The following is an 18266-nucleotide window of genomic DNA, read 5'->3' as shown; positions in this document are numbered from 1 at the left end:
TAAACACAAGTATATTAAATTTAAAGTTTAAGATATTAGTTTTTTTAATCTGCTTCTCAAATAGTGTAGTCAACAATTCAATTCAACTGCGGGTAACCCACATTCTTTGATTATCATTAACCTCTGGTTATTTGGAATTTGATACAGAAATTAAATGAGCAAACAAAAAAATTCAAAAATGTTCTAAGCAAGCCAGCAAAGTGGAAACATTACCATCACTGAACCATCAGCATAATTTCTTTCAAAATTACATTCACGGCAATAACAAACAGAAATGTGAACTGAATTGAGAAGTTATCATACCTTAATACTGATAAAGTTAATTCCACTTTCTCTGGCGACAACACTTGCTAGTAATGTCTTTCCAGTTCCTGGTGCCCCATACAACAGGATTCCAGACTGCAGTCGTATAGGTAGTTTAGCAAACAGCTGTGGGTACTGAAAGGATAAAGTGTCAAATGTTTCTCATGACTCCATAATTTTGATAAGTATATTATGTATTTCCTTCAGAGATTTTAATTTATGCATTGCTACAGGGAAAACACAACAACATTCTTGCTAAATTATCTTTGCATCCTTGACTGTAACATTCCTCAAAAACCTATATGAACCAGGCATTAGAGGTCATCACTCTCAAGATATATTTTCATATGGATGCTTTAATGTTTACAATTTGTGCTCTGTTAATTTCTTCGAATTTTCTCTGCAATCAGCAGTCATCCTATACCCACACTGACAGATTGGTTTGCGGTGCACCAAGCCCTCAAGTGTAATACTCTAATCGCTCTGTTTAAATCTTTTCATGGAATCAGCAAAACCCATCTCTGCAAACTCCTATAGCTCTACAACCCTTCCTCCAATTCAGCCCTCACTGGCATTCCCAATTTTTGCCTTCTCAGAACTGGCAACTCTCTTCAGCTGCCTGATTCCCAAGCACTGAATTTCCCCTCTAAACCTCTCCATTTCTGTCCCTCCTCTTCCTTAAGATACATCTTTAAACTTACTTCTTGAATCAAATTTTTGATACTCAGCATGTCTCGCTTTCTTGGCTGCATATCAATTTATTTTGTATGATTCTGCTTCTGAGAAATACTCGAGATGTTTTACAATTATAAAAGTGCAATATAACTGCAAGTTATAGTTTTTAACTGAAACTGTTTAAAATTAGGGAAGTCATATATATTATCCAATTCAGAAAAATAAAATTTCCAGGGTGCTATGAAGCTAACAATGATATCATCTTTGAACTTTTCTGATCTTTAGCAGAAGCACAGCAAATTTCTCTCATTTCCACTTTTTTACTTTTAAATACTTAATATGTTCACAATTAACTGAAAGCTTTCAACATTGTCAACTACGAAAAAAAAGACGGAATAGAGAAAAGATATACACTGATACAAATCTCTCTTTTTATATATCTAGAGCAGTACATTGTCATATCTCGTTTGTTACCTACCAAAATCCTCATGCACATCTGTCACACAGATTTAAGTTATCTGATGATACCCAGATTACCCTTGCATCTTTAACCCTCCATATACTTCAGCTCAATAACCAGCTCAAATAGATTCCCATCTTCTTTGTCAAATTTTTTCTTGACTTTGCCTTTCATATGTCCATGCTACAGCTGTCCAGGAATTGTGTATTCAGTCATACAGTACAGAAATAGACCCTTCAGTCCAATGTGTCCATACTAACCAAGTTCCTGAAATTAAACTAATCCCACTTGCCTGCATTTGGCCCATAGCCCTCTAAACCATTCCTATTCATGTAACTATCCAAATGTCTTAACTGTTCTAACTGTACCCGCACGTACCACTTCCTCTGGTAGTTCATTCCACATACAACCCACCCTCTGTGTGAATAAGTTGACCCTAAGGTCCCTTTTAAATCTTTCACCAGAATACTGGTTTCTGTAGCTGGTGAAAAGTTCACTGGTGTGAGCCAGAGTGTGGGTGTTGAGTTAAAGCCAGTTTGGATCACTTTGAAACATCTTTCTCTTGAGACTTTGTTTTTAAACTTTTACACAGACAGTTACTGGCTCCAATTCTAACAGGGTCAAAAATATTTTGCTTCAGGATCTCTGCTGGAGTCACATCCTGAACAGAGTCCTGCGGTCTATCAGACAGTAAACTGCTATGGAATCCTTCCTCAAGAGCCTTGACAGATTCTTGAAATATCCAAAATCTATGTTCTGTCATTAATAGTCATTCCTTCTGTTATTTAGTTGCAAGTTCTAAAATGCCTTCCCTGTACCTCCTTTGCGTCCGTGAGACATATCCAAATAACTGACGATACTTTGGTTACTCTTTAACACTCCTCCTTTGACTTGATGTTTAGTTATGACTTATACGCCCGTGAAGCACTTTAGAATGCTCTTCTGTGTTGAAGGTGTTATATCAATGCAATATGTTGTTGCTTAAAGAGCTGTAGCACAGATTTTCACCAATGGATATTACAATCAGTAGTCAGCCATTGCACAACAGTTTGATCTCGTACCTTGACAGATAACTGTATGGTGTCCATAAGAATTTGCTTTACTTCCTGCAGCCCTCCCACTTTATCCCAACCCAAATCTTTCGGTTTGTGTAGGTTAGCATTTCTTAAAGAAGTAGGTGTAAATCCCTTGAGCGCCTGATGGAAATCCAATGTTGTCAAACATAGATCTGCAAATAGAAAATCACAAAATGCTTATTTTTGAATTTCAGAAGCTAGGCATTAAATAACTTGTCTTCCAATTAGCAAATAGGATATGAATTTACAATTGATTAGTGGTACTTATTCCCTTTGGGATTTAAACAGTTTACTATTACCCTTACACAGGTACTGGAAATGAATTAGCCTTTGTCATGCAGTTACTTTCATGGAAGACAGAGTTCAAATTATATTACTCAGAATTAAATAGGATTTGCTACTTTCTCAAAATAAAAAATATTAACCCTTTGAATTTTCATGATAAATTTATTTCAACAGCACTTGTTTCTCTTCTCCAATAATACACTACCATAACATGTGCTTTGTTACATTTCTGAAGATCAGTCCATATGTTTAGCTCCATCTCTCTATTCTTTCCCTGTAGTCCTGCAATTTTTTCCCTTCAAATACTTATCCAATTCTCTTTGTAAATCTCTGTTTTCCTACCATCCTTCTCACCTCCAGTTCTTTCCAATTACTTTAAATCTGTCATCTCTAAATTTGTGCACCAGAATTCTATTTCTCGTAATTTAATCTAATAAAATAGTTGATAGTTCTGAACAGCATAATCAAGTCACCTTTAACTAATATTGGTCTAAAGGAAGAAACTCTGCTTCTCCAATCAGGCCACAACTACCATTCCAGTTTTGGCATTCTTAGTAAGATGTGGTGCTCAAAAAATTGGGTACAATACTCCACATTTTATTAAGAATGCCAAAACTTAGCATAACTTCCTTGCTCTTGCAATCTTCAACAGTAAAATACACAGAGAAGTGGGGACAGATTTTAGGAAAACCCCACAAGGCTAGACAACTAGTAAATGTCAAATTGAACATTTTTTGCATTGATTTCTGCCCAACAGCAGTCAAATTGATAGGCTAACCAACCATCAGACATGGAAACCAGTGATATAAAGTCGCAATCCTGTACCACTTAGGAATATCGGAAGGAAAGGATAATTTTTGAAACAGTATATGAAGGATGGAAGCATGCACAATGGAGCCCACATTCAGCAGTAGGCAGGCCAAAGGTTTTCTTGAAGGGTGGGCCGGCATTACAGCACTCTTGATCCTTCTGACACATGATGGGGTACCATAAAAGTAAAAACTTTTTGCAAGCTCACACATCTTGTCTCTCTTTTATGACTGACCTTTGAGACCAGGAAAACCCAACCAGCAACAATTATGTTTATATTTTTTAAAAATTCATTCATCAGATGCAGGGATCAGTGCCTAGGCCAGCATATATTAACTTCAGCTTCCTATTTGCATTACGGCATCCATTCAGTTATTGAAAACATGTATATTAATAATTTACTTACTTTGGCACTCAATACTGTTTATAGAGTTAGCCTTTTTTTTATAAAAAAAAAGGAATGGACAGCCTGCTCGTCTTGATCTGTAATCTTGTTTGATAACAGTATACATTACAGTCTCTGGGCTGCTGCACTCACTTTAAAATTACCACACCACTTAATTTATATTGCCTCTCCTCATTCTTACCACCAAAATGCAGTAGTTCACACAGTATGCAGACTATAACTGTATTTTATCTGATTAAAAAACAAATCATGAAGGTAGAAATATTAAAAAGATAAATTAAAGTTGAAGTACAAAACAAATTGCCAATGCGTGCATGTAATAATACCACAATCTGAGATAATTATCAGCGATTTCAGTGGCAATGACACTATATTTTTAAAAGACTAGTTAAATACTAACTTGTAGATAGATCATTAGCAAATTACTCATTCATTTGGTCTCTTAATATGCAAAAATATCAGCAGACATTTCAATTGGAGGGCATGTAATCAAAAGTCTCCCTGCAGTCATCTGAAACACACATGTACGTGGACAATTTTGTGTGGAGCCCTAATCAATGTTCCTCTTTAAACTGAGGGGTGATTAGGCTAACAACAATGCTCTTCCATTTTGTTTTTACTAATCAACCTGTTCAGCAATATTAATACACACCTCTGGGAATTGGTGGAACTTGAACCCAGATCTCCTTTCAGAGTTAGGGACACTTCCCATGGCACCACAAGTGTCCCTAAACAATTAGCTCCCAACCAAGATCAGTTAATTTACCACAGATGGAGAACTACACTAGGGCTCATCCTGCTTTGAGAGAGTTCGCCAGTCAATGCCACAAGGCTAGGTGAGGAACATTTTACCAACTACTAATGATCATTTGGGGAGTATAACACATGCAAAGGTTCATGCACTTTCAAAGGCCTCAGGTGAAATAGTTAGAGGTGAATAATGACTATATTATTCAGAGACTGAAAAGACCAAATGGCCTGCTCATGCTCCTATATTCTAGGCACAAAGAAATGAGGAGAGAGAAATGAAAAATGGTAAGAATGCCAAAGCTTGATTGTACAATTTTCATTAAAAATAGGATTGCATTCTTCATAACAATGAGCAACAATATAACAAGAGCTTCAGGCAGCTATTTTTTTTTTATAAAAATGTTATAAATATTTAATGTTTTTAAATACATTGATTTAAGACTATAATATTTGGACAACAAATAAAATGACAAAGATAACAAAACCTGAACCTATTGTAGTTGAATTATGTATCAAGTTACACAGTACTTGCAGTTATAGAAAATAATGATTCTAAATTAAAATTGCGAGAAAGGTATCAGATTAACTTCATACAACATTCTAGTAAGGTACAATTTGTTAACGGTAATGTAATTTATGCTACTGCCATTTATGTCCACATTTATAGCCATACCTTGTCCTTTGTTGCTCTTACTAGTCAATAAATGCGAGTGCACAGCTCGTTCCATCAGCATGACAAAATCTCTTGCTACAAAGCCTTCGGTTGCTTTAGCCAGTTTTTGAAGGTCAATGTTTTTTAATGTCTTCAATGGAATAATCGTTTTATTTTGAATTACAGAGGTTAAGAGTTGCACTCGCTGATCCTGGTAACCAAAGAAATATCACTCATAGAATCACAGAATCCCTACATGGCATGGAAACAGGCTATTTGGCCCATCGAGTCCACACCGACCCTCTGAAAAGCATCCCACCAGACCTACCTCCCCCAACGCTATCCCTGTAATCCTGTATTTCCCATGTCAAATCTACTACATGGCCAAGACACCTCACCTGCACATCTTTGGACAGTGTGTGCCAACTCCACGCAGACAGTTGCCAGAGGGTGGAATCAAAGCTGGGGTCCTTGGTACTGACAGGCAGCAGTGCTAACCACTGAGCCACTATGCTGCCTCTGTGATACATATATTTCCATATACTTACCAATTTCAAACATGAACTTTGTAAACCGCATTTCCACAAAATTCAGTATTTCTTAACCCAAACAAGTAATGTTCAGGAACATAATAAAGTCACAAACAGTATGAGTATTAATTTATGGTCATACACAAAGACCACCTATTTTAAGGAAAAGGTGAATAACTATTATGAAAAAAACACAGGTATAATTCCAAAATAAACAAAACTATTACAGGCCACCTCTTCAAAAAGATAAAAACAGAAAGTTTAATGCAAGACAACAAGGTGCAGGGCTGGATGAACACAGCAGGCCAAGCAGCATCGTAGGAGCAGAGAGGCTTTAATGCAGTAGTTTTGGTCTCCACTTCCCTCCAAGTAATTGCAGTACCAGTTTAAAAGTCACCTTAGGCTCATCTCAGAACAACTCCCTTGATTGTAACAGAACTCAATCGCTTTGAGGGAAAAATAGAGAGTTTCTATTTCTTCAAAGAACATTACAACTAGAAAATGAATCAGTATTCAGCAGCATGGAAGAGAAATGGAGATAGCAAATATCCCTTCACTTTCCCTTAGTTCTAATCTTCAATTAGTTTTTAAACAGATCAGTGCATTTCAAGTGGGCATATTCAATACTCCCCTGTATCAGACAAACACAGGTGCTTTACAATTTGAGACATCTGAAAGCACATTTTCAGAGCTCAAAAGAACCTGAAGTATTAAACCTTCAAAATATTAGAACTAGTTTGCCTTAGTATTTTTTAAGCTTGTTAATAATTGAAAACTATTACCAAAATTACACTAAATAAACAGAAAATTTACAACGAAATTTCAGTTCTATGGTTCAAATAACAATGCAATGTGATTTAATTTAGGGAAATAGATTTACCTGGTTTGGAGGTGAAATACCCTTAATGCATTGAAATATGCGGGATCCTTCCGCACAAATGAGAGAGGGATGCAGAGTGTATTCAGAAATGCTGGTGGCTACTAATGCAATTAGACTCCCTTGTGAAACTGCCACAGCAATCAAATACTTCAAAGCTAAAAAAAAAATTGCACAGGTTTCTTTGTGAGCATGCAATAAATTCAGACATTTTCAAAATCCAATACTAAATATACAAACATAGTATATCTTTGTAGTCCAAATTATTAATAAAATCATTTGGTGCACAAAATTATCCAGAAGATTGCAAAGAACACATTTTCTAATCACAATAAGAATTGCCAGTTAAATCCCTACCAGTTTGTTTTTACATTTACATGGAGTAGCTCAAACATATTTTCATATGTTGCCCAATTTGTTTTCCCTTCATGACTACTAACATTGCTCAATTTTAAAATATTCTGCAAGTCAAAAACTTGTTCAAGTACTGGTGAAATTGAAAATTCTATTTGTTCAGTCATCTCAGTCCACCAGAGGCATCGATTTACAATATTCGTATCCCAACAATAATAGTATTTCCAAATTTGGCATCAACTATAAAGACAGCAAAGCAGTAATGGGCACACTGCACGAAAAAGGTTTCCAATATTCTATGTCCACATTCACTACCAATTACTCTCATAAATCTAATTGCTCAAAGATAGTGGCAAAAATTTTATAAATTTTTCAATCAAATAAATTAGATACAATTTATTTCCAATAAATCATACAGTCATACAGCATGGAAAAAGACCCTTTGTGTATGCCAACCAATTTTCCTGAAGTAGTCCCACTTGCCTGCTTTTGGTGCATATCCCTCTAAACCTCATGAATGCATACCATGGTTTTCCGGTTTTACAATAGAATGATCCTATTTGATGTTACTGGCCTGGTACCTATAGACCATAAAAGTTTCAAATCCAAGTAATTACTTTGAGAAAGCTGTTTGCTAAGAACAGCTTCAGCACTGTGTTCATGTTCTGGAGTAGAGACAGCTCCAGTAATGTGATCCAAGTCATCCAACAGAACAACTGAAGGTTGTCTCCATGCTGCCTCTGCAAAAGCATCTTCCCATTTCCTACGGATATTTTCGGCCCTTTTACCTAGATAAAAAAACAAATTCAAATCTTACAATTTCAGACATACTCACTTCTCCCTTCAACACATATGCCCAAATCATCACCTTTGATTCAATTCTATAAGCATATAAAATGTAATATTATTGTTTTAAAAAAACATTTAACAGCTTTCTATACACTAGCACTATGTGAGCCCACCCTAATGAAAATAAAGCATCAGAAAAGAAAAAGCATGATTCCAGATGTTTCATACTGATTCATGAAAATAAGTCAATCATGCAAACACAAACAAGATATTTCTGTGTTATTTTATATACAATATAATATTATATAGCTCCTTTGACAATAACCAAAGATGTTTCAGAGACACATTTAGGCTAAAAATATAGATGACCTTAAGGAACGTTTTTGAAACAACATATTCCAAATGATGGGCATTACTAATTGAAGGCATAGCTAACAACGGTGGGGTAAAGAAAACAGGATACAGAGGTCAGAGTCAGAAGAACATAGTTCTTACAGGACCTCATGCACTTGTATGTATAGGGAGTGGCAATGTCCTTCAGGATTTAAACACATGGCTGATTGCAACTGCTGAGTGACTTAGATACAGTGGTCAGCAAATAAATAATGACTGACCAGAATTTAGATGTGGGACAGCAAATTAACAGACAGTGAAGCATGAAAGCTGGGAAATTGGTGGGAAAGTACTAGAATAATCGTGTCTAGAGATGTAAAAGACCAGCTGAAAACTTCAATAGTGGAGATGCAGATAGGTGACATGAGATTGAAGCGGTTGCTTGTGTGATAGAAAAGACATTGGCTGGAAGTTCAACTCAATCAAATGGGAAAGATGAATCAACAACAATTACATGAAGTTGTTGCAGGAACTGAAGACAATGGATTTGATCTACACATAATAAAATGGAGAAGGTTGTGTCCTGTCCAGGACTGAATGTCAGACTGTTTTAATAGCACAGGATGAGGGGAGGTCTGACAGATGATGGAAGACATGGAGCTGTGTATCATCTACAAGTGGAACCAGACCCTGTGTCACAAATGATTTTACCAAGAGCTTAAAAATACAGTTAAGAATGAGTAAGGGACCAAGAAGAGAATCTTGGGGAGCTCTGGTTGTAACAGAGCAGGGACAAATCCCCTTATGGAGATTTTCCGACTGTGGCTGGTTTGGCAAGAATCGTGAGGTCATAGCAACTTAATTAAGGCAATGAGTCACTAATTGAATGAAATAATTGTTAATACAGCAAACGTTTTATTAACCAGCAGCTATGGAACCAGGAGCGTACCAGTTGATCAAAATATTCCAGCTGATCAAGAGGTCCACATAATCACTGTCCAAACACACACTAATTAATGGAAATGTAATGCAGGGGGTATACACACTGTGGTACTTTATTTACAGCATAAATCACAATTAAAAAAGCAACTTTGCCCTAAATAAAACTTCCCAGCAGACAGCCTTCTCACTCGCACCCTCAACTGACTAGCTGGACATTGCGGAGACCACGATAATATAGTAAACTTACAGTATTTCAGGTATATAATTTTTGCTGGTTTATCACACGCCAGTTCAAACAAAACGTGCTCTATTTTAAAACTAATTCTATACCAACATCTGTTTGGGTGTACATTGTCAGTTTCTCCGAAATTGTTTTAAACGCTACCTCTCTGATGAGATGCTGGGACAGGCTGAAAGTCCTGGCACTTATGTTTTGAGACAAAGGCTGTGCCGGATTTTGGAGTTTCCCTGATTTCAGCTCAGGGACTTTGGCCAATTGTCATTTCAGACCAATCCTGGTCGTGAGCAGTAAAGGGTTGCTTGAAGCAGGGGGATAGGACGAGTGTGCAAGAGGCGGAGATTGCAACTGAAATGTATAGTTAAGTTGATTTTAATTGAATGAAGTACTAAAAATGCATGGCACATTCTAAGAAATTGCAGCTTTTGGACAACTAAATTTTAGAAAGCTGGTTTTGACAGAATTTACTGCAATTGCTTCTGTTCATTTTACTTTTTTGCATGTTCCTCAGGGTAGTGTCCTAGGCCCAACCATCTTCAGCTGCTTCATCAAGGACCTTCCCTTCATCACAAGGTCAGAATTGGGGACGTTCGCCGATGATTGCACAATGTTCAGCACCATTCGTGACTCCTCAGATACTGAAGCAGTCCATGTTCACATGCAACAAGATCTGGACAATATCCAGGCTTGGCCTGACAAGTGGCAAGTGACATTCATGCCACACAAATGCCAGGCTATGACCATCACCAATAAGAGACGATCTAACCACCGCCCCATGACATTCAACGGTGTTACCATCACTAAATCTCCCGCTATCAACATCCTGGGGGTTACCATTGACCAGAAACTCAAATGGACTCACTACATTAACAGTGTGGCTACAAGAGCAGGCCAGAAGCTGGGAATACTGCAGCAAGTAACTCACCTCCCGACTCCCCAAAGCCTGTCCACCATCTATAAGGTGCAAGTCAGGAGTGTGATGGAATATTCCCCACTTGCCTGGATGAGTGCAGCCCCATCAACACTCAAGAAGCTTGACACCATCCAGGACAAAGCAGCCCACTTGATTGGCACTACATCTACAAGCATTCACTCCCTCCACCACCGACGCTCAGTAGCAGCAGTGTGTACTATCTACAAGATGCACTGCAGAAATTCACCAAAGATCCTCAGACATCACCGTCCAAACCCATGACCACTTCCATCTAGAAGGAGAAGGGCAGCAGATATATGGGAACACCATCATCTCCAAGTTCTCCTCCAAGTCACTCACCATCCTGACTTGGAAATATATCGCGTTCCTTCGCTGTCGCTCAGTCAAAATCCTGGAATTCCCTCCCTAATAGCATTGTGGATCAACCCACAGCAGGAGGATCGCAGCGGTTCAAAAAGGCAGCTCACCACCATCTTCTCAAGGGCAACTAGGGATGGGCAAGAAATGCTGGCCAGCCAGCGACGCCCACATCCCACAAATGAATAAAAGGAAATGTATTGACTATTCTCCCCTGCTTAGGTGTAAAATGAAGCTAATGAAATAAATTTGTTAAACGAATAGCAAAAATACAGTCTACTTTTGATCCACTAATCTAAGTGGGTAAAGATTTCGGAAGAGCTGGAGGAGCACAAAGATAATTTGAATATTAAATGCTTTTAGATACCCTGATATACTTAAAACATACTGGCATATTCATTTTAGAGAAGCACAGAACTCTGGGTTATTTGATAAACTGTATAAAATGTTTAAAAGGCTAGATCATGTTTCTGTTGATGGTTGGGGAAGACCGGGATCATGTTCATACATTCTGACTTCTTTGGAGTCAGAGGGTATGCTGGTAAGTGGAGCCGAAGTCACAAGTAGACCAGCTATGATCTTATTATTTGACAAAGCAGGCTCAAGGGGATGAATGTCCCACTGCTGTTATTAATTTAGATATATGCATGTTTTCCAATAGGTTGGTGGACTAACGAAATCAGTTGCCTACGTAGAAAATACCGACAGTCGAACTCCAAAAGAGAACTGGACCAGTTCTTGCCTGGGTGAGAAATTGTCTTGTTTTGACATTTCCCAACAAAAATTAAATGGGTGATGGCATGTCCAGATGTCTAATTAATCATGATGTTTAAAAGATTTCAAGGCTAAATATTAAGGCCGTTATTTCTCCATTTCAATTGAAAATATTTTGAAGCATATTTTGTACCTTTAGAAGATTTTTCTTCTATTGAAGAATGCAAACTTTTAATCCTTAGTTGCTATTGGTATCACGAGTTTTGTGGTGCAGTGGTAGCATTCAGTCCTCTGTGCCAGAAATTCTGGGTTCAATTCACATGCCAGGTCATGTTGGCCAAAACAGGGTTCATGACATGATTCAATGAGCTGATAATCAGCCCAGGTATTCCCATACCACATCCCTATTATTCTCCAAAGGAGGGAGAGAAATGTGTGAAGGTACGTAAGTGCATTGCAATTTAAGTTATTCTTACCTCGCAAGGCTTTACAGTCAATAACTTCCACGTGTGCTTCGAGTTTGTCTGATGCCTCTCTGCAAATGGCTTTTGCTAAAGTAGTTTTCCCACTGCCCTGAAATAAGTTAAATTTCCAAAACCATATGTTTTTATTAAATGATAGAGATCCAAGATGCTTAATTATTTCTTAACCACAGAAACACAGAAATTCACTTCAAGTATAAGGTATTCTTTGAAGGCACTTTTTTTTAAAAAGACTATTCAGATTCCTCAATCTTTAACAAGTAAGTTAACAAGATGTGTAAATGAAGGACCCAGAGCTGGCAAAGATGAAACGAATGATCTGTTGTAAAATTCCAGCTTGTGATATACAGGTATGCACAGCCAGTGAAAATCACAAAGAGAAACTGCTACTTTCATTCTACCTGTAACTATCCTGTCTGCCTAAATACCTAGGTTAGATTAAAAAATGTTTTGAACTGTTAAGTCTTAAGAATCCGTCACAAACTCTCCACTGTGCTTTTTGCAAATTGAGCAATGGACTAGCAAGATAAAATATTCCTTAATGCAGAGCATAATGATGCAATGAGAAGACTAGAAGCAGAGCTGCAGAGTGAGAAGTCTAATCAGAGAATACAAAATATTACATTCCAACTGCAAATCAGAAATAATTACAGAGTCCCTGAATAAGGCTGACAATTATAGTCTAAATAATCAATTAAGATGAAGCTTAAAGTCTAAAGTACAATGTTACCTAGATGACTGGCTCCAGCAACCGAAATTTGGAAGGCATGAGAGTGAGCTTGACCCAAAGACAATGGATAAACTCCAATTACTAGCAGCATCCATTTGGGAGCTCATTTTTCTTGGGACCAGGAATGCATCCCACAGAATTTTAATATCTCCAGCCACTTAACGAAATCTTCTTTTCAGAGTAGGACACAAAAAAACTTAATGTATTTCATGTCTGAGAGCTCTGCTATGTCATTATTTGCCTGTAAGTTTTCAAAGACAGCATAAGCAAGAAGAGTAGATCTCTGATTGGGACCAAATTAAAAAGAATCAAAAGAAAGGATTAATCTGGAGGAAAGATGAAGGACAGTCAGGTGCAGCTGCACAATTTCATGCCTGGTAGACTTACTTCAATAAATTTACAAGATTTGGAGATACTGATCAAGGAACGAATTGCAATAAGCATGCCAACTACCTATTACTTCAGTCCCTAATTTGAGATTACAAGCATCATCACAACAACGAGGGAGCACATGAGGTTCCAGCGAAGCGCAATCGGAGCTGGAATAGGGACTGCCCGAAGGGGTTGGATTGTGCCTGTGCCCAAGGAGTGGAGTGCACACCAGAGTGATGTGGGGAGGGTTTTTATGTATGAAGCTTTAATTCAACTTCATTTTTTACTTGCTCTTTCATTCTTCTTTCTCTGAATCAAATCTTTCGCCCTACCTTTATTTTTCTTTCTATATTTAATTTAACACTAATCTATTTGCTCGTCATTCCTTCGGTTTTTTTGTTTATTCTCAAATCTCATTAAGGAGATATTGAACATTACATTCAACATTTGGGACATCCCAGGTACTCAACTCTGTGATGCACATATTGATTCATATTTACAGCAATCTAGCATTGTATATAATTTCTTTCGAATACAAAATATGTGACAGTTTAGCAATAGGAACTTAAGAATGCTTGAAAAATTTGTTGGCTGGATACCTTTACTCCTGTAAGAAGAACTGCTCCACTTTGGAGACCCTTTGCAACTGAGGCAACTTCCCATGAAAGTGGGTGGCCCAAAAGGCTCAGAGAGATGTGCTCAAAAGTTGACACAGCAAGTTCGTGAACGCCTCTGCAACACAGTACAATTATAATACAGCTACATGGCTAAATTAGGAAATAAAACAAAATCATTTATTGCAAACATCCATATACAGATCAACCCACTAAGTATCTTAATGGATAAGATGACAAAATTCTCTCAAAAGTGTATTCTTTAACTACATTAGAAAAACAATAAAAACCAAACGAGCTGCGGATGCTGTAAATCAGAAACAAAAACAGAAGTTGCTGGAAAAGCTCAGGTCTGGCAGCATCCATGCAGAGAAATCAGACTTGATGTTTCAGGTCTGGTAACCCCTCCTCAAGCCAAACCAGGATAAGCCGATGAGTTTTGTTGAAGTGGTAAAGGAAAGCACTGTGGAAGCTAAAAAGCTGCAACATCATGTACAACCTGATCAGGGAGAAGAAAGCACCGGATCTCTTCAAAGAATTTACTTGCATGGATACGGTTAACTAATCTATGCCAGAAGGAATAGGTAAAGAAATTAAGATTTTAAGAGATGCCAGAGCAAGTCAATCTTTCATGGCAAGAGATGAGGAGATATGTAATTCAGAACAAGTATTACCAGAAAAGGTTGTAATATATGGAATTCATGCCGAGAAGAGCAGTGTTCCTTTATGCAAAAATGAAGTTGGAGAGTCAGGTGAAAAGTGGTGATTGCAGTAATAGAGAAATTCCTAGTTCTGAAATACAGTTTATCCTTGGTAATGATACAGCTGGATCACAGTTAGGAGTGGTGCCTACTGTGGTTGAAAAGTCAGTGGAAAATCAGGCAACTGAAGTGTTACAGGAAGTATATCCTGGGATTTTTCTTGAATGTGTGGTAACAAGGACGCAAAGTCACAAGTGAAAACAGAAGGAGAAATCAAAGAACAAAGGTAAGGAAGTTCAAGTTCAATTATCAGAAACTGTGTTTGATCAAATGGGTGAGAAAAAAAAAGAACAGGAGGAAGACAAAGTGGATATTTTTAGTTCAGAGAAATTAGCTGAATTACAACAGAAAGATGAAAAACTAAAGCAGCTGTATCAAGACACATACACAGAAGAACCTCAATGTATCCCATAATGTTATTATCTTAAAAGTCTTGATGAGAAAATATAGACCATCGCGTATTCAGGCAGATGAGAATTCGGCAGACATTCACCAAGTTGTATTAACAGTGGGTTATAGAAAGGAAGTGCAGCAGGTAGCACATGAATTACCAGTAGGACGACATTTGGGACTAAGAGAAACACAAGCCAAAATACAAAAACATTTTTATTGGCCTGGACTGCATAAGGATGTAGTTGAATTTGCCAGACACATCATACGTGTTAGCTAATTGGAAAACCTCAGGTAGTGATAAAATCAGCAGCCTTAATACCCATTCCTGCATTTGAGGAACCTCTTACGAGAGAGTCTTAATTGATTGCATGGACCCCTACCTAAAACAAAAGTGGGAATCAGTATTTGTTGACCATACTAGACTTGGAGAGGTCATTCCATTACGCAGTATCACAGCTAAAAGGATTGTAGAAGACTTACCCAAATTTATTTATTTTTTTTTTAAAACTAAATATGGACTACCTACAGAAATACGATCAGATCAAGGGTCAAATTTTATACCATAATGATTCAAGGAAGTTATGGATAGCTTAGGAATAAAACAATTCAAATCTACCGCGTATCATCTAGAACTGCAAGGAAAACGGTGGCATCAAATTTTAAAGACCATGTTGACGGCTTACTGTCAAGACTGTCCAGAGGATTGGGATCATAGAATTCTATTTGTACTTCTTGCAATTAGGGATGAAACTCATGAATCAACTAAATACAGTCCATTTGAAGATTTTGGACATGAGGCGAGATGGCCGCTGGAATTAATTAAGGAGAAACTAATGAGTCAGAGTTCACAGACCACATATTTAGACTGTGTCAAATTTTAGGGAAAGACTAAATTGAGTAGCTGAGTTGGCTTGACAACAGTTAAATGTAGCACAGCATTTGGTGAATCAGGAAGCAGAAAAAAGATCAAAAATACGTAACTTTTGCTTGGAGATAAAGTGTTAGTGTACTCCCAGTGGTAGGTGAACCTTCAAAGGCAAGGTTTAGTGCGCCTTATCATCTCGAAAGGAAATTGAGTGAGGTGAATTATTTGATTAGAACAGCAGATAGAAAGAAATCTCAGGTATTTTGGTCCGGAAGGATGCAAAAGCAGAATGTGTTACTGGTTACAACAGAGTGAAGAACCAAGTTCAGATGACAAAGAGGAAGTTCTCAAAAATTGGGATAAATTATTGAGTCACCTTGCAGAGGAAAGTCAAAAGGACCCAAGTTATTGCAATCACATAGGGAGATATGTGGGAATAAACTGGAAAGTACTAATCTGATTATGCATGACGTGTATATATAGGAAATGCTGTTCAAATTAAGCAACACCCTTATAGACTTAACCCTCTAAAGTTGGCACAGGTTCCAAAGAGATTGAAGGCATGAAGTAAGTTGCATCAAATGGAACTCACTCATAGTAATGGTGCCGAAACTAGATGGTACCCAATGATTATCTGCAGACTATCATAAAGTTAATGCAGTTACAAAAGCTGATTCATTTCCTACTCCATGTTTGGAAGACTGCATTGAAAAGGTGGATCAAGCAATTTATATTTCGAAGTTGGACTACTCAGATGCTACAGGCAGGTACCTTGCTCTTTTTGGATAAAAGGAAATTTCGGCTTTCATGACACTGAATAGACTGTATTAGTTTAAAGTTATGCCATTTGGTATAAAAAATGAGCCAGCCACATTTCAAAGACTAACCAATAAAGCCATTTCAGGATTATGCAATTGTGTGATGTACATCAATGATCTGATGATTTTCAGTCACGTGTGGAAGGAACATTTGGAGCATCTATCAGAATTGTTCGATCAACTTCAGGAGATAGGCTTGGTGATCAACCTGGCTAAGAGCGAGTTCGCAAAAGTCATGTTCCTGGGCCGTGTCATTGGACATGGACCAATGGCCCCATAGGATATGAAACCAAAGGTTATTGGGGAACTTTTTCATAACATCTACAAAGAGTTAAGTACTATGATTCCTGGGACTGGGGGAGCGGTTTTTATTGGAAGTTCATACTGAATTTTAGCTGTGTGCTTGCTCCGCTGACTGACTTGTTCAAGAAGTGCAGAAAATGAATGTCGGAAGGCATTTGACAGCCTGAAAGCTGTGATAACCACAGCCCCAGTTAGCCACATCTAATTACTCAAAGCCATTCAAGGTGTCTATCGTTGCATGTGATGTGGATGTTGGTGCTGTACACTTGCAAGAAGACGATGAGAAGATAGAACAAGTGATTGGCTATTTTTCCAGAAAATTGAATAGTCATCAACAGAAACATACAATTGAGGAGGAGACTGTGAGTTTGGTGTTGACATTGCAACATTTGAACACATATACTGCTAGTAATGAGTCTGAGACAATTGTACATGCTAATTGTGACCCCTTAAAGTTTTTAGAGAAATTTAATGATAAAAATTCCAGACTGATTTAGACGGAGTTTATTATTTCAGCCATTTGATTTGAAAGTTATACACATAGCAGGACGAGGGAACATAACTGCCGATGTGTTGCTGCGAATGTGATGAACGAAGACGGAGGCGTTTGGTGGCGGGAAAGAGATGACTGAAATGGACTGTCGTAGTAAATGTCTGCATGCTTAGAGTCAATGTATATGTATTATAATGTACTAATAATGTAAGACTAAAGGTTCTTAAAAATGAAGGCACCTTTGTATATTAATGTTTTTTTGCGGGGAGGTGTGATGATACTATGGCTTTAAGAAGTGTATTTTATCTTATTATTTTTTCATTAAGAAAAGTTGAGACAGAGATGTCAGGCAGGATGCTGAAAGCCAATAAAGTAAACAGCTTGTGAGGCCTTGGAGTTTTATTTTTAAAGTTGGATTAACAGAAGCAGCTTGAATGGGGGTGGTCAAGCTCCCACAGAACCAGGATTTTTAGGTTTAGCTTTCAGCAGTTGCTGGGGTCTTGAAGTGGGTGTGGAAGCTCATATTCCTCTCTATGTTGCAGCTAAAAGCTGCAGTTCTCTTCCTGCTGTTAAAATTACGTGCGAGACAATCTATTTTACTTTGAATTTGCCTTTGCCAAGGGTGTGTTTATGGGATGTTACTATATTGGAACAGTTAATTAGTAGTAGTTAATATACATATTTTATTTTATTTTGTTAAGCATTTCAATAGGTACAGTTCACCAACTCTTTTATTTTTATTTTGTCTGTATTTTAACTGTAGTGTAAAAGTAAACTGTGTTTTGTTTAAAGTCAAGTAGTTTGACCAATCGGTTTGCATCTGGAATGCAACGCCTTACACTTATCTTTAAAATTAAAAAAAGGTTAGGGTATAGACTTAGTAGGAACTGCCGATGCTGGAGAATCTGAGATAACACTGTGTAGAGCTGGATGAACACAGCAGGCCAAGC

The 18266-nt window shown here is 37.6% G+C and overlaps 1 protein-coding gene across 1 annotated transcript in view; it reads right to left on the bottom strand.

The window, feature by feature from the left end:
* pex1 (peroxisomal biogenesis factor 1) overlaps positions 1 to 18266 on the bottom strand; it is an 84688-nt gene that overhangs the window by 19421 nt on the left and 47001 nt on the right. Inside the window, exons 10-16 of the mRNA XM_048606415.1 lie at positions 13669 to 13801; positions 11962 to 12058; positions 7796 to 7966; positions 6828 to 6982; positions 5439 to 5628; positions 2500 to 2666; positions 304 to 438 (exon numbers count right to left, since the gene is read on the bottom strand). Of these exons, the coding sequence (XP_048462372.1) occupies positions 304 to 438; positions 2500 to 2666; positions 5439 to 5628; positions 6828 to 6982; positions 7796 to 7966; positions 11962 to 12058; positions 13669 to 13801 (1048 nt within the window). The remainder of the gene's footprint in view (positions 1 to 303; positions 439 to 2499; positions 2667 to 5438; positions 5629 to 6827; positions 6983 to 7795; positions 7967 to 11961; positions 12059 to 13668; positions 13802 to 18266) is intronic.

Source organism: Rhincodon typus, chromosome 2, assembly GCF_021869965.1.
Source record: "Rhincodon typus isolate 14 chromosome 2, sRhiTyp1.1, whole genome shotgun sequence".
Taxonomy (NCBI): domain Eukaryota; kingdom Metazoa; phylum Chordata; class Chondrichthyes; order Orectolobiformes; family Rhincodontidae; genus Rhincodon; species Rhincodon typus.
This window is presented reverse-complemented; position numbering and strand designations above follow the sequence as displayed.